Consider the following 24,044-nt stretch of genomic DNA (forward strand, 5'->3'; position numbering starts at 1 on the left):
CCAATTCTCCCAACACCATTTATTGAATAGGGAGTCTTTCCCCCAAGGTAAGTTCTTGTTTGGTTTATCGAAGATTAGGTGGTTGTAAGATGTTAGTTTCATTTCTTGGTGTTCAATTCGATTCCAAGTGTCTATGTCTCTGTTTTTGTGCCAGTACCAAGCTGTCTTGAGCACTATGGCTCGAACTACACATTTTTAAGAGTACTGGGTGGGGTGGCGCCTGTGGCTCAGTGAGTAGGGGGATGGCCCCATATACAGAGGGTGGTAGGTTCAAACCCAGTCCTGGCCAAATTGCAACAAAAAAATAGCTGGGTATGTGGCAGGCGCCTGTAGTCCCAGCTACTCAGGACACTGAGGCAAGAGAATCACCTAACCTCAAGAGCTGGAGGTTGCTGTGAGCTGTGACACCATGGTATTCTACCGAGGGTGACAAAGTGAGACACTGTCTCTAAAAAAAAAAAAAAGAGTACTGTGTGATGGGGAGGAACAAGATGGTGGCCAATTAACAGCTTCCTTGCAACGGGCATGGTGAGGTCAGGGAGAGAAGACTCTAGGTATCTCTGGCTGGTGGGCTCTGCCCAGAAACATCCCTTTAGGGGCACAAGAAGACAGCAAGAGACTTCTAGACCCCATGAGGAGGACAAAAGTGGTGGAGAACTGGCAAGTGGTGGTGTATGTTCGGTTGGTTGGACACCGCCTGCCACTATAACTACAGCAGCAATGAGCCTGCAAATAGGAAAGACCTTACTTGTGGGCTGTTACGTTTTTTTGGAATTGGGCACTCAGTTGAACTACCCTGGGAGAACTTGGGCAAGAGTGCAGATGACGTTAAGCATTGTCTAAGGCCCCAGATTGAGCTGCTGAGCCAGAACGGAGCTAATATTGTTTGGCTGTGGGCCGCCAGCGCAGCCACTATGGGAGAACTGCCACTGCAGGCTCTGCCCTCAGGGTCCTAGAATGAGGATTGGCCAGGAGACCTTGGGAGAGTAATCTAGTGACTGAACAGGCCAAAGGTGGGGACCGAGATCCTGGAGCCAAGCAGAGATTTCAGTGTTTGGCAGTAACTGGGCTGCCTTACAGCCTTGGACCTCAGGGGCATTGAGTGAGACTGGTTTTGGTGCACTGGATAAGCGTGCAGCCACTTTAGGAGAGAGTCCAGCGACAAGTGCTTTCCTGGGAAAGCTTCTGATTAGCCAAGGTTAACAGTTTAAAGTGTCTTTTAAGCGGGCTGAGGAGAGATTAAGGTTCTCAACCCTGCAGGGTTTGAGAAATCAGCAGAAGCCTCCAGTGGCCATCCTGTACAGCTATATCAGCATCGTGATTAACATCTCAAACCCCAGAAGATCACCTGCTGCCCAGACAACATTCTGCAACATATATATACTGCTATGTCTTGGGTTTTGTTTTTTGTCTTGTTTTTTTTTTTTTTGTGATTTTTGGCCGGGGCTGTGTTTGAACCCGCCACCTCCGGCATATGGGACCGGCACCCTACTCCTTGAGCCACAGGCGCCGCCCGTCTTATTTTGTTTTTTATTTCAACATTTTCACTTTTGATTTTTCTTTTTTTCTTAATTCATTTTTCTAGTTTTTTTGTTTTTTTTTTTTTAGTTTAGCACCATTTATTAAGTGATCTCAGCTGATGTTGTAGCTGCTGTGTGTCAGCCTGTTATTAAAACATAAAATGCTCTTCCAATTCCTCTTGTCCAGGACAGAAGGATCTTCCAGGTAGCACGCCAACAGAACAAGAGACTCCGATGACATCAGCTTCAAAGATGGTGCCATCCAGAGAGAGAGGGTCATGGCACATTCAACCACGGCTTCCAGAGGTTTTGAAAAAGGAGCCTTTGGGGGTCCAGCCTGCCTGGCATTTTGATGCTGTCAGTGTGAGTTTTGTATTCCATAATGGTGTTGGGAGATAGGGTAAGCACTCGCCGAAGCGTATGCCGGATTCGGGCTGTGGTTGCTGGGTCACTGGCAGTCTTATTCCATATTGAAATAATGTCCTCCTGAAAGTGGACAGAGACCACAGCCCCACAGATCTCCTTTCCCACCATGAACTGTTCCCCCAACATGGCCAGGATGAGATTCCCCCAGCAATGGGAGGCCAAGCCCTTTCGCAACTGAATAATCCACTTGCCACCATTTTTATTTGCATCATCCTCCCACATGAGTTTAATTCCTTCTTTGAAGTGATGGAAGTCACTGTGGCCTGTCAGGTCCCCAGGACGTACCATGTGGCTATAAAAACTCCAGAACTGCTCCACAGAGGCAAAGGTGCCAATATGTTTGATATTCTGTTCTTAGCTTTGTAAGCTGGTAGGACGGCCGGGGGTTATCCTGGAATACCAATATGTGTAGTTGTACTGCAGCGGGTGCTCTCCTGGTCCAGGGACAATAGCCTTCCTTTTGCTGCTGTTCTGATTCTTGTCTCGTTCCGTTTTTTCCTTCTCACCATCTCTGTGTGCTGTTTTCTTCATTCTGATCATGGTCCCCACTGTTATCATCTTTCAAGGCGTTGAACTTGTTCATCCTCTCGCTGCCGCTGTCGTCACTGCCACACTGAGTCCACTTTTCTAGTTTAATTACAATTTTCCATTGCCTTCTTTAACAATTAGAACTTCATTTTTGCTAGTGTTTCTGCCCCAATTGCTTGGTTTTCCCCCCAATTTTATCCCGTAAGATTTTTTTGTTTGTTTTGGTTTGATTTATAGTTTATTATTTTTCCTCTCTACTTGGTGGAGGTGGGGTACTGTGTCAGAACAGGCTGGAAAAGAGCTGCTGACCTCAAGGGAACCACCCAACCCAGTGCTCCCAGAGGTTGAGGGTTTTTAAAGACGGGTCAAAGTATCTACTGCACACCTTTATTACTCCTGTCTCCTTCTTTCTGTGCCTCTCTTTTTTGGTCAATATTCCTTTTGACTCACCCCCTCTCCTTTCTCTTTTTTCTTTCTTTCTTTCTTTAATGTTTTTTCCCTCTTGCTCTTCAATCTTCTCATCCTTCTGGTACTGTACCAAAAGGACTCATCAAAACCTTAGGCCAGAGGCACAGTAACTTAAAGAGCAAGAGGAAGTGAAAGGAAAATTAGGGTGAGGAAACAGGTAAATAAAAACACTCATGGAGGAAAAATCCTGGCAACATGAAATACCAGCCCAGAGCAACCCCTCCAAGAGACCATGAGGTAGTTACCGCAGAGGATTCCCCCTATAAAGAAATGTTAGAGGGTGACGCCTGTGGCTCAGTCGGTAAGGCACCAGCCCCATATACCGAGGGTGGCGGGTTCAAACCCGGCCTTGGCTGAACTACAACCAAAAAATAGCTGGGCGTTGTGGCGGGCGCCTGTAGTCCCAGCTACTTGGGAGGCTGAGGCAAGAGAATCGCTTAAGCCCAGGAGTTGGAGGTTGCTGTGAGCTGTGTGATGCCATGGCACTCTACCAAGGGCCATAAAGTGAGACTCTGTCTCTACAAAAAAAAAAAAAAGAAAAAAAAGAAAAAAGAAATGTTAGAAATGAAAGAAGGGGAATTTAAAACGCTGATGATGAAAACAATGAAGGAAATGAAGGAAACAATGAAGGAAATAGCTGATAAAGTGGAAAATAACCAAAAGGAAATCCAAAAACAGAATCAAATAAGAGATGAACAATACGATGAATAAAGAAAGAATATAGCAGAGCTGAAGGAATTGAAGCACTCAATTAGGGAACTTAAAGATGTGATGGAAAGTATCAACAACAGATTACACAATGTAGAAGAAATAATCTCAGAGGTAGAGGATAAAGCTCTTGATATCTCAGATAGTTAGAGGCAGAAAAGAAGAGAGAGAAGGCAGAATGTTCACTGACAGAATTATGGGACTTTATGAAGCATTCAAACATACGAGTTACAGGTATCACAGAGGGGGAAGAAGAATGCCCCAGAGGAATGGAAGCCATACTAGAGAATATTAGAAATGAAAATTTCCCAAATATCACCAAAGATTCTGACACACTCCTTTCAGGGGGCTATCAGATCCCAGGTCACCTCAACTCAAATAAGGCTTCTCCAAGACACATTGTGATGAATGTGTCCAAAGTCAAGACAAAAGAAAAGATTTCTCAAGCTTCCAGGAGTAAACGCCAATTGACCTACAGGGGCAAATCCATCAGGGTGACCACACACTTCTCTAATGAAACTTTACAAGCCAGAAGACAATGGTCATCTACCTTTAATCTACTTAAACAGAACAATTTCCAGCCCAGAATTCTATATCCTGCTAAGCTAAGTTTTAAAATTGATGGAGAAATCAAATCATTAAGTGATATGCAAACATTGAGGAAATTTGCCACAAGACTACTCTACAGCAAATACTTCAGCCTGTTCTACACACTGACCACCAGAATGGACCACCAGCAAAGTAAGCACCTAGAAATTAAAGGACAGAACCTAGCTTCCACAGTGATGCAAAAGACAAAACTAAGCAATGGACTGCCACAAAATAAGATGAACAGAATGCTACCACACTTACCAATTACCTCAATAAATGTTAATGGCTTGAATTCCCCACTGAAGAGGCACAGATTGGATGATTGGATTAAAAAACACAAGCCATTCCTTTGCTGTTTGCAGGAAACACACCTAGCCTAAAAAGACAAATTGAAACTCAAGGTTAAGGGTTGAAAGGCAATATTTCAGGCAGAAGAAAAGAGGGATTGCAATCTTCTTTTCAGATACATGTGGATTCAAAGCAACTAAAGTCAAAAAAGACAAAGATGGTCACTTCACATTGGTCAAGAAAAAAATACAACAAGAAGACATTTCAATTCTAAATATTTATACACCAAACTTAAATGCTCCCAGATTCTTAAAACAGACCTTCTTAGTCTGAGTAATGTGATATCCTATAACACCATGATAACAGGAGACTTTAACACTCTTCTCACAGAGCTGGACAGATCCTCTAAACAGAAATTAAACAAAGATATAAGAGACGTAAATGAGACCCAAGAACAACTGTGCCTGGTAGACATATACAGAACAATCTATTCCAAGATAAAGAATATACATTCTTCTCATTGCCCAATGGAACATTCTCCAAAATTGATCATATATCCTAGGACACAAAACAAACTTCAACAGAATCAAAAGAATTCATTCAACCCCACACAAAGACATGGAAATTAAACAACCTTATGCTAAATGACAGTTGGGTGAAGGAAAAATAAAAAAGGAAATCATTAACTTCCTTGAGAATAACAAAAGTGAAGATACAAGCTACCAAACCCTGTGGGATACAGCAAAAGCAGTCCTGAGAAGAAAATTTATTGCTTTAGATGTCTGTATTCGAAAAACAGAAAGAGAGCACATCAACAAACTCACGAGCCATCCTATAGAATTGGAAAAAGAACAACCTAAACCTAAAACCAGCAGAAGAAAGGGAATATCCAAAATTAAATCAGAGATTAATGAAACTGAAAACAGAAGAATCATTCAGAAAATTAATAAAACAAGGAACAAAAATAAATAAAAAAATAAAAAATAAATAAAGTAGATAAACCTTTGGCCAGACTAACTAGAAATACAAAAGTAAAATCTCAGTAGCTTCAAACAGATATGATAAAGGCGAAATAACAACTGATGCCACAGAGATATAAGAGATTATCTTTGAATATTACCAGAAACTCTATGCCCAGAAATTTGACAATGTGAAGGAAATGGATCAATAGTTGGAATCACATCCTCTCCCTAGACTTACCCAGGAAGAAATAAATCTCCTGAATAGACCAATTTCAAGCCCTTAGATCAAAGAAACAATAAAAAATCTCCCACGAAAAAAATAGCCTGGTCTGGGCAGCGCCTGTAGCTCAGTGGGTAGGGTGCCAGCCCCAAATACCGAGGGTGGTGGGTTCAAGCCCAGCCCCGGCCAAAATGCAACAAAAAAATAGCCAGGTGTTGTGGCAGACACCTGTAGTCCCAGCTATGCGGGAGGCTGAGGCAAGAGAATCGCCTAAGCCCAGGAGTTGGAGGTTGCTGTGAGCTGTGTGATGCCACGGCACTCTACCGAGGGAGATAAAGTGAGACTCTGCCTCTACAACAAAAAAAAAGAAAGAAAAGAAAAAAATGCCCTGGTCCGGATGGCTTCACACCAGAATTCTATCAAACCTTCAAAGAACAGCTTGTTCCCACACTGCAGAAATTATTCCAAAAAATTGAGGAGGTGGGGGGTAGAGACAAGATGGCTGACTCAAGCCAGCTTTTCATAGAGACTCCCATCCAGAAGGAGAGTTAAAGGACAGAAATTTAGCAAGTAATCTGGCAGATTAGAGCTGCGCCAAGAGAGAAGGTTGAAGAATGCACATCAACCCTGCTGAGGCGAGCTGCAACCTCAAGGATACAAAGAAAAGATACAAAATCCATCGCCAAGAGGAGTCCCCTCCCCCAGGAGAATGGCTCACAGTACTCCATAAACAAATGAACAGAGTTCAAAAGTCCTCCCATTATACTCCACGAGATACACCCTCTAAAAACTGGACTTACTTCCCCTACTAGGGAGCCATGGCGCTCTCCTGCTAGGCGTAAAACTGTATATATTCTCTACCTGCAATTCTGAACTCCCAGCACTCCCCTCCACTCTCACTCTGAGGTCTGGAGGCCTGTCCCCCAGGAGTCCAGATTCTTGGCTATTTTCTTGAGAGGTGTGGACAGGGCATGCACTGCCGCTGGTCAGTGCCAATTCTGAGGCATGGGAGTGAGGAGAGGACAGTCGGCTGAGAGGGAACCACACAGGAGCAGCAGTGCCCCGAGGCACATAGCAGCAGCCGTTTATGGCAACAATAGGGCTCACCTCTGGATATCCCAGAGTCACACCCCCTGTCTCTCTGGGAAACCAGAGGAGGCCAGGCATCTTCTCTGGTGGCAGCCACTGGTGGAACAGATCTGGAACGGAAACGCAGGCCCCATGAGTAAAGGGTTTGCATGAGGTGGTATCGGTCTGGGTGGAGCGTGGGTGGGGACTAGAAAACGCACGTGCAGAGCCAGAAGAATCCCAGGTTGAGGCTGACCCAGAGGACCACTTTACTGAGCCTGGGACGTACCCAGCCCTCAGGAGACCATTATCCCAGACAAAGAAAGGCAGGCAGAGGCTGGAACTGACAGGTAACCGTGCTGCAAATACAAACTACAGCTGAGACCAGGCAGCAGCACAGACAGAACCTGAGGCACAGGTTCTGTGAACTCAAAACAGCTTCTCTTCTGCAGAGGAATTTAGCTGGACAGAAAGAAAATTCCATAAAGTTGTTCTGTTCTGTCAGTAACATCAATCAGGGGCAGGGCTGGAACTGAGTGAACAGGCCCAGCCTCCATGAAGCACGCGAGGTTGTCAGGCCTCACCTCCCTCTGCTAGATAGTGGCAGAGAGCAGCAGCCTGGCTGACGGGACATAAATCTCCCTGTGATTCAGAGGTGCAAGCCCCTGGAGTATCTACTCATTGGAGGCAACTGGGTCACAGACCTGCGGGGTTATCAGTGACTGGGTGTGACAGAGGTGCAAGGCAGGGAAGGAGGCATCGACCTTCCCAGACAAATCTATTTGCTAGGTGTTTCCTCTGGACCTCACGGAGCACCGGAGGAAGTCATATTTGAGTTGTCAGCAGAACCCTCCAACCTAATTTCCAGAGCCCTTTTAAACTCTCCCACCTGAGACAGGTGCAGACTGAGACAATTGATTTGGACCTCTTGAACTGAGCTAATCACCTGAAGACTATCCAAGTGGTACCTGGGTGTGTGGTTGTAGTAAGGCTTGATTTTCCTTTTCCAATTGTTGCCTGTGGGGGGTGGGGTGACTTAATTGCTGCTATTTCTCCACAGCCGAGACTTCAACCCAGAGTAACTTTTCACTAGGGTCGGACAGAGACCAGCTGAAAACAAGACAGAGACACTTAGCCCCACCACACCAAATAGGTCCCCAGTTTCTAAGGCCGTAGCACTGTATGGGTCCTCGGCAAAGCTCCAGGGAAAAAGGTACAGATACCATTCTCAGCTTTTGGGCAAAGGGCTGGTTATCATTACTCCTGGTGAACTGAATCCAACTTTTCTTTATCCACTCATCTAGTCAAACGGTGTAAAATAATCATGGGGCAGAATCAGCGGAAAAACTCTGGTAACATGAACAACCAGAGCAGATCAACCTCCCCAAGGAAAGATATGGCAGATGTAACTGAAGATCCCATTCATAAAGAGTTGGCCGAGATGTCAGAAATTGAATTCAGAATATGGATTGCAAACAAGATAAACAGAATGGAGGAAAAGTGGGGATTAAAAATTTGAGGAGCAATTCAAAAGGTGTCTCAAGAATTTGAAGAATTTAATCACAAAACCACCAAAGATTTTGACACATTGAAGCAAGAATTTACACCCTCAAAGATCTGAAAAATACAGTAGAATCCCTTAGTAACAGAGTGGAATAAGCAGAAGAAAGGACTTCTGACATTGAAGACAAAGCTTTTGAATGCTCTCAAACTCTCAGAGGAAGAGAAATGGGAGAGCAAAAATGGATCATTCTCACAGAGAGCTCTGGGATAATTCGAAGAAGGCTAATATCCGCCTCATAGGAATCCCTGAAAGCAATGAAGTGGCTTTGTAAGGCATAGAGGCTCTTCTCCATGAAATTATGAAAGAGAATTTTCCAGACACGCCAAGAGATTCTGAAATTCAGAAAGCAGACAGTTTCAGAACACCAGCATGACTCAACCAGAATAAGACAACCCCCAAGCACATCATAATTAACTTCACGAAAGTTAATGTGAAGGAGAAAATTCTGAAAGCAGCCAGACGTAAGAAAACCATAACCTACAAAGTGAAGAATATAAGAATGACTGCAGATCTCTGCTGAAACCTTTCAAGCCAGAAGAGGGTGGTCATCGACTTTTAATCTCCTAAAACAAGGTAACTTTCAACCCTGGATCCTGTATCCAGCTAAACTGAGTTTCATTTATGATGGAGAAATTAAATACTTTAATGACACTCACATGTTGAAGAAATTTGGCATAACCAAACCAGCTCCTCAGGATATTCTCAGACCTATCATCCATAATGACCAGCACAATCCTCTACCAGAAAAGTAAGCTCACTCAGAAAATTTTGAGCAAACTCCAACTTCCACAGTGGTGAAAGGATTCAAAATGTTCACTGGACATTCAAAAAACTCGATATCCAAAATTTCACCAGGCTTACCAATATTCTCCATTAATGTGAATGGCTTAAACTGTCCTCTAAAGAGGCACAGGTTGGCTAAATGGATACAAAAACTCAGGACAGATATCTGCTGCATACAAGAATCTCATCTTACCTTAAAAGATACATATAGCCACACCTACAGTGCATCTTAGACTGGGTACAGGCGAAACTTACTAAATGCAAAATACAAATGTCTATATACAATAAAAAAAAAATGCCATGAAGGCTATGTTGAACAGTTTCATGAGAATATTTCAGATTTTTTTTTTTTGTAGAGACAGAGTCTCACTGTACCACCCTCGGGTAGGGTGCCGTGGCGTCACACGGCTCATAGCAACCTGTAACTCTTGGGCTTATGCGATTCTCTTGCCTCAGCCTCCCGAGCAGCTGGGACTACAGGTGTGCCCCACAACGCCTGGCTATTTTTCTGTTGCAGTTTGGCCAGGGCTGGGTCCGAACCCGCCACCCTCGGCATATGGGGCCAGCACCCTACTCACTGAAGCACAAGCGCTGCCCAATATTTCAGATTTTATATGAAACCAGCACACTGTACCCCTTGATTGCACTAATGTACACATCTATGATTTAACAATAATTTTTAAAAAATAAATAAAAATAATATCATTCAAAAAAAAAACAGATAAATATAGACACAGGGTGAAATGATGGTCGTCCATATTTTAGGAAAATGGAAATCAGAGAAAAGCAGGTGTTGCAATTCTATTTGCAGATACAATAGGCTTTAAACCAACAAAAGTAAGGAAGGATAAGAATGGTCACTTCATATTAGTTAAGGGTAATACTCAATATCATGAGATTTCAATTATTAATATTTATGCACCCAACCAAAATGCTCCTCAATGTATAAGAGAAACATGATTTCCTACAGCTCCATAATAATCGGAGAATTTAACACTCCTTTGGCAGTGTTGGATAGATCCTTCAATAAGAAGCTGAGGAAAGAAATTTTAGAGTTAAACCTAACCATCCAACATTTGGAAATAACACAGATCTACAGAACATTTCATCCCAACAAAACTGAATACACGTATTTCTCATCAGTCCATAGAACATACTCCAAATTTGATCACATTTTAGGTCACAAGTCTAATCTCAGTAAATTTAAAGGAATATAAATTATTCCTTGCATCTTCTCAGACCACCATGGAACAAAAGTTGATCTCAGTAACAACAGAAGTCTGCATACTCATACAAAAACATGGAAGTTAAACAGCCTTCTGCTGAATGATAGCTGGGTCAGAGATGAGATTAAGAAGGAAATTGCCAAATTTTTTGGAACAAAACGGCAATGAAGACACAAATTATCAGAACCACTGGGATACCCCAAAGGCAGTCCTAAGAGGGAAATTTAAAGCACTGCAAGCCTTCCTCAAGAGAACGGAAAGAGAGGAAGTTAACAACTTAATGGGACATCTCAAGCAACTGGAAAAGGAAGAACATTCCAACCCCAAACCCAGCAGAAGAAAAGAAATAGTCAAAATTACAGCAGAATTAAATGAAATTGAAAACAAAGAATTATATAACAGATCAATAAATCAAAAAGTTGGTTTTTTGAAAAGGTCAATAAAACAGATAAACTTTTGGCTAACCTAACCAGGAGAAAAGGAGTAAAATCTCTAATTTCATGAATCAGAAATGACAAAAACGAAATAACAACAGACTCCTCAGAAATTCAAAAATTCCTTATTGAATAAGGAACTTTATTCTCAGAAATATGAAAATCTGAAGGAAATTGACCAATACTTGGATGCACGTCACCTTCCAAGACTTAGCCAGAATCAAGTGGAAATGTTGAACAGGCCTATATTACGTTCTGAAATAGCATCAAGCATACAAAAACTCCCTAAAAAAAAAAGCCTGGTACTAGATGGCTTCACATCATAATTCTACCAAATCTTTAAATAGGAACTAGTATCTATATTACTCAACCTGTTCCAAAGTATAGAAAAAGAAGGAATACTACCCAACATGTTGTATGAAGCAAACATCACCCTGATCCCCAAACCAGGAAAAGACCCAACAAGAAAAGAAAATTATAGATCAATATCACTAATGAATATAGATGCAAAAATATTCAACAAGGTCCTAACAAACAAAATCCACTAACACATCAAACAAATTATACATCATGACCAAGTCAGTTTTATCCCAGGGTCTCAAGGCTGGTTTAATATATGTAAATCTACAAATATAATTTAGCACATAAACAAATTAAAAAACAAAGACCATATGATTCTCTCAATTGATGCAGAAAAAGCTTTTGATAATATCCAGCATCCCTTCATGATCAGAACACTTAAGAAAATTGGTACAGAAGGGACATTTCTTAAACTGATAGAGGCCATCTACAGCAAACCCACAGCCAATATTGTATTAAATGGAGTTAAATTGAAATCATTTCCACTCAGATCAGGAACTAGGCAAGGTTGCCCCCCATTGTCTCCACTGGTCTTTAACACTGTAATGAAAGTTTTAGCCATTGCAATTAGGGAAGAAAAGGCGATCAAGGGTATCCATATATGGTCAGAAGAGATTATACTTTTGCTCTTCTCAGATGATATGATTCTATATCTGGAAAACACCAGGGATTCTACTACAAAACTCGTAGAAGTGATCAAGGAATACAGAAGCATCTCAGGTTACAAAATGAACATTCATAAATCGGTAGCCTTTATATATACCAACAATAGTCAAGCTGAAAAAACAGTTAAGAACTCTATTCCATTCACAGTAGTGCCAAAGAAGATGAAATATTTGGGAGTTTATCTAACAAAGGACGTGAAAGATCTCTATAAAGAGAACTATGAAACTCTAAGAAAAGAAATAGCTAAAAATGTTAACAAATGGAAAAACTTACCATGCTCATGGCTGGGAAGAATCAACACTGTTAAAATGGCCATTCTACCCAAAGCAATATACAATTTTAATGCAATCCCTATTAAAACTCCACTGTCAACACTTTAAAGATCTTGAAAAAATATTTTGTTTTATATGGAATCAGAAAAAAACTCAAATAGCCATGACATTACTCAGAAATAAAAACAAAGCAGGAGAAATCACGCTACCAGACCTGAGACTGTACTATAAATCGATAGTTATCAAAACAGCATGGTACTGGCAAAAAAACTAAGAGGTAGATGCATGGAACAGAATAGAGAACCAAGAGATGAACCCAGCTACTTACCGTTATTTGATCTTTGACAAGCCAACGAAAAACATTCAGTGGGGAAAAGATTCCCTATTTAACAAATGGTTCTGGGTGAACTGGCTGGCAACCTGTAGAAGACTGAAACTGGACCGACACCTTTCACCATTAACTAAGATAGACTCTCACTGGATTAAAGATTTAAACTTAAGACATGAAACTATAAAAATACTAGAAGAAAGTGCAGGGAAAATTCTTGAAGAAATCGGTCTGGACGAATATTTTATGAGGAAGACCCCCCGGGCAATTGAAGCAGCTTCAAACATACACTACTGGGACCTGATCAAACTAAAAAGCTTCTCCACAGCCAAGAACACAGTAAGAAAATCAAGCAGACAGTCCTCAGAATGGGAGAAGATATTTGCAGGTTATGTCTCTGACAAAGGTTTAATAACCAGAATCCACAGAGAACTCAAACGTATAAGCAAGAAAATAATAAGTGATCCCATCGCAGGCTGGGTAAGGGACTTGAAGAGAAACTTCTCTGAGGAAGACAGGCGCATGGCCTACAGACATATGAAAAAATGCTCGTCATCCTTAATCATCAGAGAAATGCAAATCAAAACTACTTTGATATATCATCTAACTCCAGTAAGACTAGCCCATATCACAAAATCCCAAGACCAGAGATGTTGGCGTCGATGTGCAGAAAAGGGAACACTTCTACACTGCTGGTGGGAATGCAAATTAATACATTCCTTTTGGAAAGATGTTTGGAGAACACTTAGAAATCTAAAAATAGATCTGCCATTAATCCTATAATTCCTCTACGAGGTATATACATAGAAGACCACAAATCACATTATAACAAAGATATTTGTACCAGAATGTTTAATGCAGCCCAATTCATAATTGCTAAGTCATGGAAAAAGTCGAAGTACCCATCGATCCACAAATGGATTAATAAATTGTGGTATATGTACACCATGGAATATTATGCAGCCTTAAAGAAAGATGGAGACTTTACCTCTTTCATGTTTACATGGATGAAGCTAGAACACATTCTTCTTAGTAAAGTATCTCAAGAATGGAGGAAAAAGTATCCAATGTACTCAGCCCTACTATGAAACTAATTTATGGCTTTCATATGAAAGCCATAACCCAGTTATAATCTAAGAATATGGGGAAGAGGCAGAGGGAGGGGAGGGAAGGTAGGAGGATTGGCAGAGGGTGGATGATTGGTGGGATCACACCTACGGTGCATCTTAACAAGAGTACATGTGAAACTTAAAACGTAGAATATAAATGTGTTAACACAGTACCTAGGAAAATGCCAGGAAGGCTATGTTAACCAGTGTGATGAAAATATGTCACATGGCATATAAAACCAGTGTATGGTGCCCCATGATTGCATTAATGTACACAGCTATGATTTAATAATAAATTTTTAAAAAATTGAGGAGGAAGGAATCTTCTCCAACATATTCTATGAAGCAAACACCACCGTGATACCAAAACAAGGAAAAGACCCAACTAAAAAGGAGAATTTCAGATGAATTTTACTAATGAATATAGATGCAACAATTCTCAACAGAATCCTAGCCAACAGATTACAGCTTATCATCAAAATAGTCATACATCATGATCAAGTAGGTTTCATCTTAGGGATGCAAGGCTGGTTTAACATACGCAAGTACATAAATGTTATTCACCATGTAACAGAAGCAAAAACAAAGACCATATAATCCTCTCAATAGATGCAGAAAAAGCATTTGATAAAATCCAGCATCCTTTTTTAATTAGAACATTGCAAAGTATAGGCATAAGTGGCACATTTCTTAAACTGACTGAAGCTATCTATGAGAAACCCATAACTAGTATTTTACTGAATGGAGGAAAACTGAAAGCTTTTCCACTTAGAACTGGAACCAGACAAGGTTTTCCTTTGTTGCCATTACTATTCAACATAGTGCTGGAATTCCTAGCCAATACAATTATGCAAGACAAAGAAATAAAGGGCATCCAAATGGGAGCAGAGGAGTTCAAACTCTCCCTTTTTGCTGACGATAGGATCTTATACTTAGAGAACCGCAAAGACTCAACCACAAGACTCCTGCAAGTCATCAAAAAATACAGTAATGCCTCAAGATACAAAATCAATGTCCACAAAGTAACCTCTGTATACGCCAATAACAGGAAAGATGACAGGCTAATTAAGGACACAACTCCTTTCACCATAGCTTCAAAGAAAATGAAATACCTAGGAATGTACCTAACAACAGAAGTGAAGGACTTCTATAAAGAAAATTATGGAACCCTAAGAAAGGAAATAGCAGAGGACTTTAACAAATGGAAGAACATTCCATACTCATGGCTGGGAAAAATCAACATTATTAAAATGTCTATACTTCCTAAAGCAATCTACCAATTCAATGCCATCCCTATTAAAATGCCAACATCGTACTTTCAAGACTTGGAAAAAATGATTCTGTGTTTTGTATGGAACCGAAAAAACCCTGTATAGCTAAGGCAGTTCTTAGTAATAAAAATAAAGCTAGAGGCATCAGCACACCAGATTTTAGGCTGTACTACAAGGCCATAGTGGTCAAGACAGCATGGTACTGGCACAAAAATAGAGACATAGACATTTGGAATTGAATAAAAAACCAGGAAATGAAACTAACATCTTACAACCATCTAATCTTCAATATATGAAACAAGAACATACACTGGGGGAAAGACTCCCTATTCAATAAATGGTGCTGGGAGAACTGGATGTCCAAATGTAAAAGACTGAAACTGGACCCACACCTTTCTCCACTCATAAAAATTGATTCAAGATGGATAAAGGACTTAAATTTAAGGCATGAAACAATAAAAATCCTCAAAGAAAGCATAGGAAAAACACTGGAAGTTATCAGCCTGGGGAAAGACTTTATGAAGAAGACTGCCGTGGCAATTGCATCAACAACAAAAATAAACAAATGGGACTTAAATTAAACTAAAAAGCTCTTGTACAGCTAAGGAGACAACAATCAACCTACACAATGGGAAAGGATATTTGCATATTTTGAATCAGACACAAGTTTAATAACTAGGATCTATAGAGAACTGAAATTAATGAACGTGAAAAAAGCCAACAATCCAATATATCTATCAATGGGCAAGAGACATGAAAAGTACCCTCTCTAAAGAAGACAGATGAATGGCTAGCAAACATATGAAAAAACTGCTCATCATCTCTAATTATTAGAGAAATGCAAATCAAAACCACCCTGACATATCATCTAACCCAGTGAGAATGCTCCACATCACAAAATCTCAGGATTGCAGATGCTGGTGTGGATGTGGAAAGAAAGGAAAACTTTTACACTGCTGGTGGGACTGCAAACAAATATAACCTTTTTGGAAGGAAGTATGGAGAAACCTCAAAGAACTCAAGCTACACCTCCTATTTGATCCTGCAATCCCATTACTGGGCATCTGCCCAGCAGGAAAAAAATCCTTTTATCATAAGAACACTTGCACTAGGCTGTTTATCGCAGCTCAATTTACAATCGCCAAAATGTGGAAACAGCCTAAATGCCTCCAACCCAGGAATGGATTAACCAGCTGTGGTATATGTATTATCATGGAATACTATTCAGCCATTAAAAAAGTGCAGACTTTATAACCTTTGCATTAACCTTGATGGAATTGGGACATATTATTCTTAGTAAAGCATCACAAGAATGGAGAAGCATGAATTCTATGTATTCAATTTTCATATGAGGACAATTAATGACAATTAATGACATGGTGGAGGTGGAGGAAGGGGAGAGCAGAGAGAGAGGGAAGGAGAAGTGTGTTGGGGGAAAGGAAGAACAGAGAGAGGGAAAGAGGGAGGGGAGTGGGGTCTCAGTGTGTGATGCACCTTTTGGGGGCAAGGCACAATTGTAAGAGGGACTATACCTAACAAATGCAATCAGTGTAACCTGTTTTTTTAATTTTTTAATTAAGTCTTTTATACATAGATCATAAATACATTTATGCCATTTTCTTTTTTTTTTTTACCAATTTCATCAGATTTATTTATTTAGCAATTGAAGCATTAAACGGTGACAATTTTTACTCTCACTCCTTGATAATAATATATTTGTTACATTTCAGACGTTGAGCTTTCTCACGGAGAAAAAGAAACCCAGGCATAAACCTTTAAACTATCCACCTGCTAGTCCTGCAACACAATTTTAATAGCGATACTGACATTTGGACAATTTCTATGATGTTGGCAAAAAGATATCAACACTCAGAGTGATTCTAAAGTGGCTACTCTGATCAGTCAAGAATTATGAACTTTGACCCACTGCTCAATCCATTTTAAGATGTAATCTATATTACTTTCTAGCTCTCCTGGGTTGTTGCTGGGCAGCTGATGCACGGTTTCTTCCTTGTAGGATGCTGTGGCTTCTTCATAAAGAACTTGAAAAATCTCACACTCAATATTGTCTTTTAATTTCTTCTCATTATAACCCCTGCTAGGCATTGGCACTGGTGCATAGCTTCCCAAGGGAAGTACATCAAAGGTGACCACAGTGATATTCAGCAATAAGGCATGCAGCACTTTTTCTAGTATGAGTCTGCAAATGTCATTGTCTTGTTTCAAGCCTTTTGTACAATTCACTGGTATTTGTTCGCAGGACAAAAACTACATGAAACCAGCGTTCAGGGAAGAAATCACAACCATGGTAATCAACAATAACTCCACCTTCTGTCATTTGGTTATCTAACTCATCAACCACTCTATCTTCATCTAACATGGGACATTCATATTCTTCATCATAGCCATCATACAACTGCCCTGTAGTCGCAGCTACTTGGGAGGCTGAGGCAAGAGAATCGCTTAAGCCCAGGAGTTGGAGGTTGCTGTGAGCTGTGTGATGCCATGGCACTCTACCGAGGGTGACAAAGTGAGACTCTGCCTCTTCTTTAGCTAAATCACCCACATTAATGTATTTCAGTCCTGATCTTGATGCAAGTTCTTTGCCTTGTGTGGTTTTTCCAACCCCAGGTGTACCTGACCCGCCGTCAAGCCCCACTCGGCCGCGCGCCCTGACCCATGAGCAGGATGTTCGGAAGCAACATGGTCCTCGCTGCGATGGCTCCGAGCGCCTCGGCTCCTGCGTCCTACGCACTACCCATTTATGCCATTTTCAATGTGTGAATTATTTGTACAAATTGGAGTGCTTACATCATACTAATTACAACATAGCTTTCACCTCATTTACCCAATTATAGCATTAGGACATTTGTGTTCTACACGATAGATCCAATTTGTATTTGCAATGTACTCAAACCTGGTTTCTTGTACCCTCAATGAATCTCCAACAATAAAAAAGAAAAGAGTAGTGTGTGATCTTATCAACAACTAAATCTTGTTAACACATAGACAGATTGAAAAGTCAAAGACTAAGCCTAGTTCCTTCATATGTTGGCACTGGTCTCATAAGGTAAATGATCATTGCATTAACTTTGGTCTACAATGGAAATAAATCCATGGTTTCCCTTACCACATGTCCTGTGTGGGGATTCTTATGAGCATATGGTGGTCCTCTTATATGGTTCCACATCTGGCCAGATGTCATAGCAAGCACAAAACACTAGGAAACAAAAGCATAATAAAATATTCCTGGTCCAGCTGTTCTCATCTTGATTGTATTACAGCATATGAACATATGCATCTGTTTAGGTAATAAATAGAATCTTTTTCAGATAAATGATTTATTAAGACTTTATATTTTACCACAAGGACTATAATTCATTAATACTTTAAAAGGAAGGGTGGGGCTTGTGGCTCAGTGAGTAGGGCACCAGCCCCACATATGGAGGGTGACGGGTTCAAACCTGACCCCGGCCAAACTGCAACAAAAAAATAGACGGGTGTTGTGGTGGGTGCCTGTAGTCTCAGGGGAGGCTGAGGTAAGAGAATCGCCTAAGCCCAAGAGCCAGAGGTTGCTGTGAGCTGTGACATCACAGCACTCTACCACGGGTGGCAAAGTGAGACTCTGTCTCTTAAAAAAAAAAAAAAAAAGGCAGTGCCTGTGACTCAGTGGGTGGGGCACTGGTCCCATATACCAAGGGTGGCGGGTTCGAACGCAGCCCTGGCCAGCTAAAAATAGCAGTGGTAACTGTAACAAAAAAATAGCTGGGCATTGTGGCAGGCACCTGCAGTCCCAGCTACTCAGGAGGCTGAGGCAAGAGAATTGCCTAAGCCCAGGAGTTGGATATTGCTGTGAGCTGTGATGCCACAGCACACTACGGAGGGTGACAAAGTGAAACGCTGTCTCAAAAAAAAAATAATAATTTAAAAGGAAAACACGGGCAGCGCCTGTGGCTCAGTGAGGAGGGCGCCGGCCCCATATACCGAGGGTGGCGGGTTCAAACCTGGCCCCAGCCAAACTGCAACCAAAAAATAGCTGAGCGTTGTGGTGGGCGCCTGTAGTCCCAGCTGCTCGGGAGGCTGAGGCAAGAGAATCGCGTAAGCCCAAGAGTTAGAGGTTGCTGTGAGCCGTGTGATGCAACAACACTCTACCCGAGGGCGGTTCAGTGAGACTCTGTCTCTACAAAAAAAAAAAAAAAAAAAAACAAAGGAAAACACAGTTGAAAAATTGGAACTAAACAGATAAAAGTTTCAAAATTGAATATTAAAAAAGATTTTTAGAAGAACAGTTTCTTTCTTCTTTCATCTGTCTCTCTCTCTTTGTTGTTTGTTTGTTTTTGAGACAGGGTCTCACTCTATAGCCAAGGCTAGACTGTAGTGGCATTATCATAGTTTACTACAACTTCCAAGTCCTGGGCTCAAGTGAATCTTCTATCTTAGTCTTCCAAGTAGGCTGGGAATACAGGTATGTGGTAACATACCCAGCTCCTTATTTTTTTTTAATCTTTTTTTTTTTTTCTCTTATAGAGACAGAGTCTCACTTTATGGCCCTCGGTAGAGTGCCACGGCCTCACACAGCTCACAGCAACCTCTAACTCCTGGGCTTAAGCGATTCTCTTGCCTCAGCCTCCCAGAGTAGCTGGGACTACAGGCGCTGGCCACAACGCCCGGCTATTTTTTGGTTGCAGTTTGGCTGGGGCCGGATTTGAACCCACCACCCTCGGTATATGGGGCCGGCGCCTTACTGACTGAGCCACAGGCGCCGCCCTATTTTTTTTTTTTAATCTTTTGTACAGATGGAGTCATGCTATGTTGCTCAGGTTGGTCTTGAACTCCTAGCTTTCAGTAATCCTCCTGCCTCAGCCTTCCAAAGAGCTAGGATTATAAGCATGAGCCACTGTACCTGGCCTAGAAGAAGATTTTCATAAGAAATACAGGCTCGGCACCTGTGGCACAGTGGTTAGGATGCTTCCCAACAATCAGCCACCCAGAATCAGGAAGTAGACCTGTACTGAAGCTAGAGCATATCCATCAGACTGAGAGCTCCTGATGGTAAATTCTGGTTCAGAGATTTCACAGTGTCTGGAAGAAGAGTGTGATCCCCTGTCTCCAGGAGAGTGAGGGTGGTGGGTTCAAACCCAGCTCAGGCCAGCTAAACAACAATAACCACCTCAACAAAAAAATAGGCGGGTATTGTGGTGAGCGCCTGTAGTCCCAGCTACTTGGGATGCTGAAGCAAGAGACTCCTTTAAGCCCATGAGTTTGAGATTGCTATGAGCTGTAACACCATATCACTCTAGCGAGGGTGACAATAAGACTCTGTCTCAAAAAAAAAAAAAAAAAAAAAGAACTATAGATTTACATAGAGATAACAGTCTTATCATTTAGACTGAATAAAAGCAAGTATATTTAGAACCTTGAAGCTCTGGCCATCCTAATGAGATAATGAGGAAATAAACTGATTTTAAAGAAGAAAATTAAAAAAAAAAGAAGAAAATTAAAACTATAAAATTCTGGGCCCAGTACAGTGGCTCATACCTGTAATTCCAGCACTTGGGAGGCCAAGGCGGGTGGATTGCCTTAATTCAAAGGTTTGAGACCAGCCTGAGCCAGAGCCAAGACCTCAGCTGTAAAAATAGCTGGGCATTGTAGCAGGCACTATAGTCCCAGCTACTTGAGAGGCCGAGGCAAGAGAATGGCTTAAGCCCAGGAGTTTGAGGTTGCTGTGAGCTATGATACCATAGCACTCTACTAAGGGTGACAAAGCGAGAATCTGTCTCAAAATAAAAAAATTATATATATATATGTATATAATTAAAAAAAAATATATATATATATAAAATTTCCCTTATGTAAGAAACAAAATGCTACTTTTCTTTTTTTTTTTTTATTGTGGTTTTTGGCCAGGGCTGGGTTTGAACACACCACCCCCAGCATATGGGACCAGTGCCCCACTCCTAGAGCCATAGGCGCCACCCCAAAATGCTACTTTTCATATAAATGAACGATTACCTAAAACTACATTATTAGGAGTTTTCAAATATTTTTTCTTCTAAAATTCACTTACCAAAGCTGCAAAAGCCCATCCAGTTTTATTAAAGAGAAATTCCATATTACTTCTTCGAAGATACACAAGTCCACCAATAACAGCCAAAAGCAATCCCAACATAAGGGGACCAGCATAATTTGGAGGTCTAATTACTCTAATCTAATGGAAAGAAAAATATTTTAAAATATAAAAATTATTTACTTCTTATATGCATCAAAATAATTTGAAATGAAAGTATTCAAAATTAATTGGTTACTCTCAGAAAAAATGATACTTTTTTAAATCTCATCCCAATCAAAATAGTTTATACTGTATCCTAAAAAGGGATAGAATAGGTTTGACCATAGTATCTTTTCGATTAAGAAAGATTTCTCTGTATAGATTTCCCTGTAGCTCAGCAGCTAGGGCACCAGCCACATATACCAGAGCTGGCGGGTTCAAATCCAGCCTAGGTCTGCCAAACAACAATGAGAACTAGAACCAAAAAATAGACAGGTGTTGTGGCGGGCGCCTGCAGTGCCAGCTACTTAGGAGGCTGAGGCAAGAGAATGGCTAAAGCCCAAGAGTTTGAGGTTGCTGTGAGCTGTGATGCTATAGCACTCTATCCGGGGTGACAGAGTGAGACCCTGCCTCAAAAAAAAAAAAAAAAAAAAAAGGCTCAGCACCTGCAGCTCAAGCAGCTAAGGCACCAGCCACATACACCAGAACTGGCGGGTTCAAATCCAGCCTGGGCTTGCCAAACAACGATAACAACTACAACCAAAAAAAAAACAAAAAAAACCCAGCCGGTGTTGTGGTGGGCACCTGTGGTCCCAGCTACTTGGGAGGCTGAGGCAAGAGAATCGCTCAAGCCCAGGAGTGGAGGTTGCTGTAAGCTGTGATACCACAGCACTCTACCCAGGGTGACAGCTTGAGGTTCTGTCTCCAGAAAAAAACAGAAAGGAGGATTTGTCAACTACAGCTAACCCGTTTCCCCGAAAATAAGACATCCTCCGAAAATAAGACCTAGCACATCTTTGGGAGCACACCTTAAAATAAGACACTGTCTTAAAATAAGCACACCTTAAAATAAGACACTGTCTTATTTTTGGGGAAACAGGGTAGATAGCCCATGGATTAAGAAAGTCTAAAGAGTGGTTTCTGTTGAATTCAATAACGTAATACAGGGTGTTTTATTAATTTCATCATTCTTCACAATGATTCTGTTAAATTCTTCTTAAGAAGGGATTGCCAAACTATTACCACCTCACCAACAGGGGAGAAGACCAGTTAGGGACTCTTAGTAAGATTTAAAGACGATAATGGCAAGATAACTTTCTACAAAGTAGAGAGACTTACATTGACATCAGTTCTGTCTGCAATCCATCGGGCAATCTGCTCTGCTGAAAAACCCCGCACTTGCAACTCATACGTATCACCCCGTTTGGGTTTCCCTTTTGCAGGAAAGTTGATGAAAGTTGGAGCTGAATTCATGTTTAGCTGAATAAAAAGTAGCACACAAAAATACGTTATCAAGAAAATAACCTTAATGGCAAACACTTTAAGCATTTTACAAAGATGAGGAAGCCCATATTAGGTTATGTAATTTACCTAAGAAAAGTGGTAAGTGGTATAGCCAGGGTTAAAAAAAGGCTGTCTCTGACTTTAATATTATACTTTACTGACCAAACTGAAATCCCTAGCTAAGAAACCTGTATTTTAACTTCACTAGAATGGAAAATTTGCCATACAGTAGACATTTTAACCTTTTCATAGATTGGGCAAAAAGAATACATGAGCACTAAAATAATCTTATGTAGTTGAGGGCATGTTCCAAATAGAGCACATTCTCAATTTGAAGGAAACAAGTAATGCTTTAAAATGGCAGTGAGAAACCAATACCAAAAGGTAGCCAAATGCAGAAATAGTCCATTTTAAATGGGTTTATAAATATTTACCGATGAGCATAGCATTTCTCTATTCTACATCACAAGACCATTACATACCCAAAAAGACAGTGCTGGAAATACTAAGGTAAATAAACCATGACCCTCTCATCTGCATTTTATCTTTCTTGACATGGTATAACTATACTTGTGGAAAGGAGAAATTCTGACAAGTCAGATCTGAGAAAGATCCTGACCAAAAGACACAAGTGTTCAGGTCCTCACAGTAGGTAAACCTATAATGGAGATTGGCTTATACAAAACAATTACAACTTAAAAACATCAGCCAATAAAATACTCCAACTCCCTTGCTTTGATTTTATACTCACAAACCCCCCTTATAACAGTAATGTTTTAGGTCTTCCCATAAGATGAGAGGGTGTACGTACCACTGGATATGATTAGTTTAGTATATTTGGCTGCATAATACAGGGAATTAATAGGTTAGCCCTTTGTACCAAAGTGTATGAATTTTTACGGTTTGGTCAGGGTGCACAAAATCTCCAGGAGTAAATAAATTCTGGTTACACTACTAAAATTCAATTTCTGTGTTTGCAAAGCTAAGAACCGGACACTGGACAGTGTTCACTCCATCAACTGCTGCCCAAATTTTAGACCAAACATGTTTGATATTTGTTTAATTATACTACCTTTGAATTAAAAAAAAAAGTGCCTGGAGAATGAAAACTTAGCAACATATGAATACATTTCCCTTGTAAAAAGTATTTTTTAGGACAGTGCCTGTGGCTCAGTGGGTAGGGCGCCGGCCCCATATACCAAGGGTGGTAGGTTCACATCTGGCCCTGGCCAACTGCAACAAAAACAAATAGCCAGGTAATCCTGGCGCCTGTAATCCAAGCTACTGGGGAGGCCAAGGCAAGAGAATCGCCTAAGCCCAGCAGTTGGAGGTTGCTGTGAGCTGTGTGATGCCATGGCACTCTACCAAGGGCGATAAGAGTGAGACTCTGTCTCTACAAAATAAATAAATAAATACAATAAAATAAAATGAATTAAAAAAATAAATAAAGTATTTTTTAAAGCACTGCATGGATATAAGGATGAATTCCAGCATACTCTGGCAGCCACAGCTACCATTTCCAAATCTTTTTGAATTTATTCATATACCACCAGAAAATATAATATTGCTTTGTTTTAACATAAATGTTATATTAACTGCATCATTCTGCAATTTGTTTTATTTAATTTAACCAAGTTTGAGAAATCTATCCATGAAATATATATCTCAACTTCACTCTTATAGTTATTTAATAATTATGT

General features: G+C 40.7%; 1 protein-coding gene and 1 pseudogene across 2 annotated transcripts in view; both read right to left on the reverse strand.

Annotated features, from left to right (window-relative positions):
• Positions 1-24,044, reverse strand: part of MAGT1 (magnesium transporter 1) — a 113,744-nt gene that overhangs the window by 26,668 nt on the left and 63,032 nt on the right. The window contains exons 4-6 of the mRNA XM_053579476.1: positions 22,180-22,320; positions 20,860-21,000; positions 17,923-18,012 (exon numbers count right to left, since the gene is read on the reverse strand). Of these exons, the coding sequence (XP_053435451.1) occupies positions 17,923-18,012; positions 20,860-21,000; positions 22,180-22,320 (372 nt within the window). The remainder of the gene's footprint in view (positions 1-17,922; positions 18,013-20,859; positions 21,001-22,179; positions 22,321-24,044) is intronic.
• On the reverse strand, positions 1,589-2,623 carry LOC128577301 (eukaryotic translation initiation factor 4E type 2-like; annotated as a pseudogene). The gene has a single exon (XR_008377546.1). The product of XR_008377546.1 is annotated as a eukaryotic translation initiation factor 4E type 2-like (transcript).

This window comes from Nycticebus coucang, chromosome X (genome assembly GCF_027406575.1).
Source record: "Nycticebus coucang isolate mNycCou1 chromosome X, mNycCou1.pri, whole genome shotgun sequence".
NCBI classification, from domain to species: Eukaryota; Metazoa; Chordata; class Mammalia; order Primates; family Lorisidae; genus Nycticebus; species Nycticebus coucang.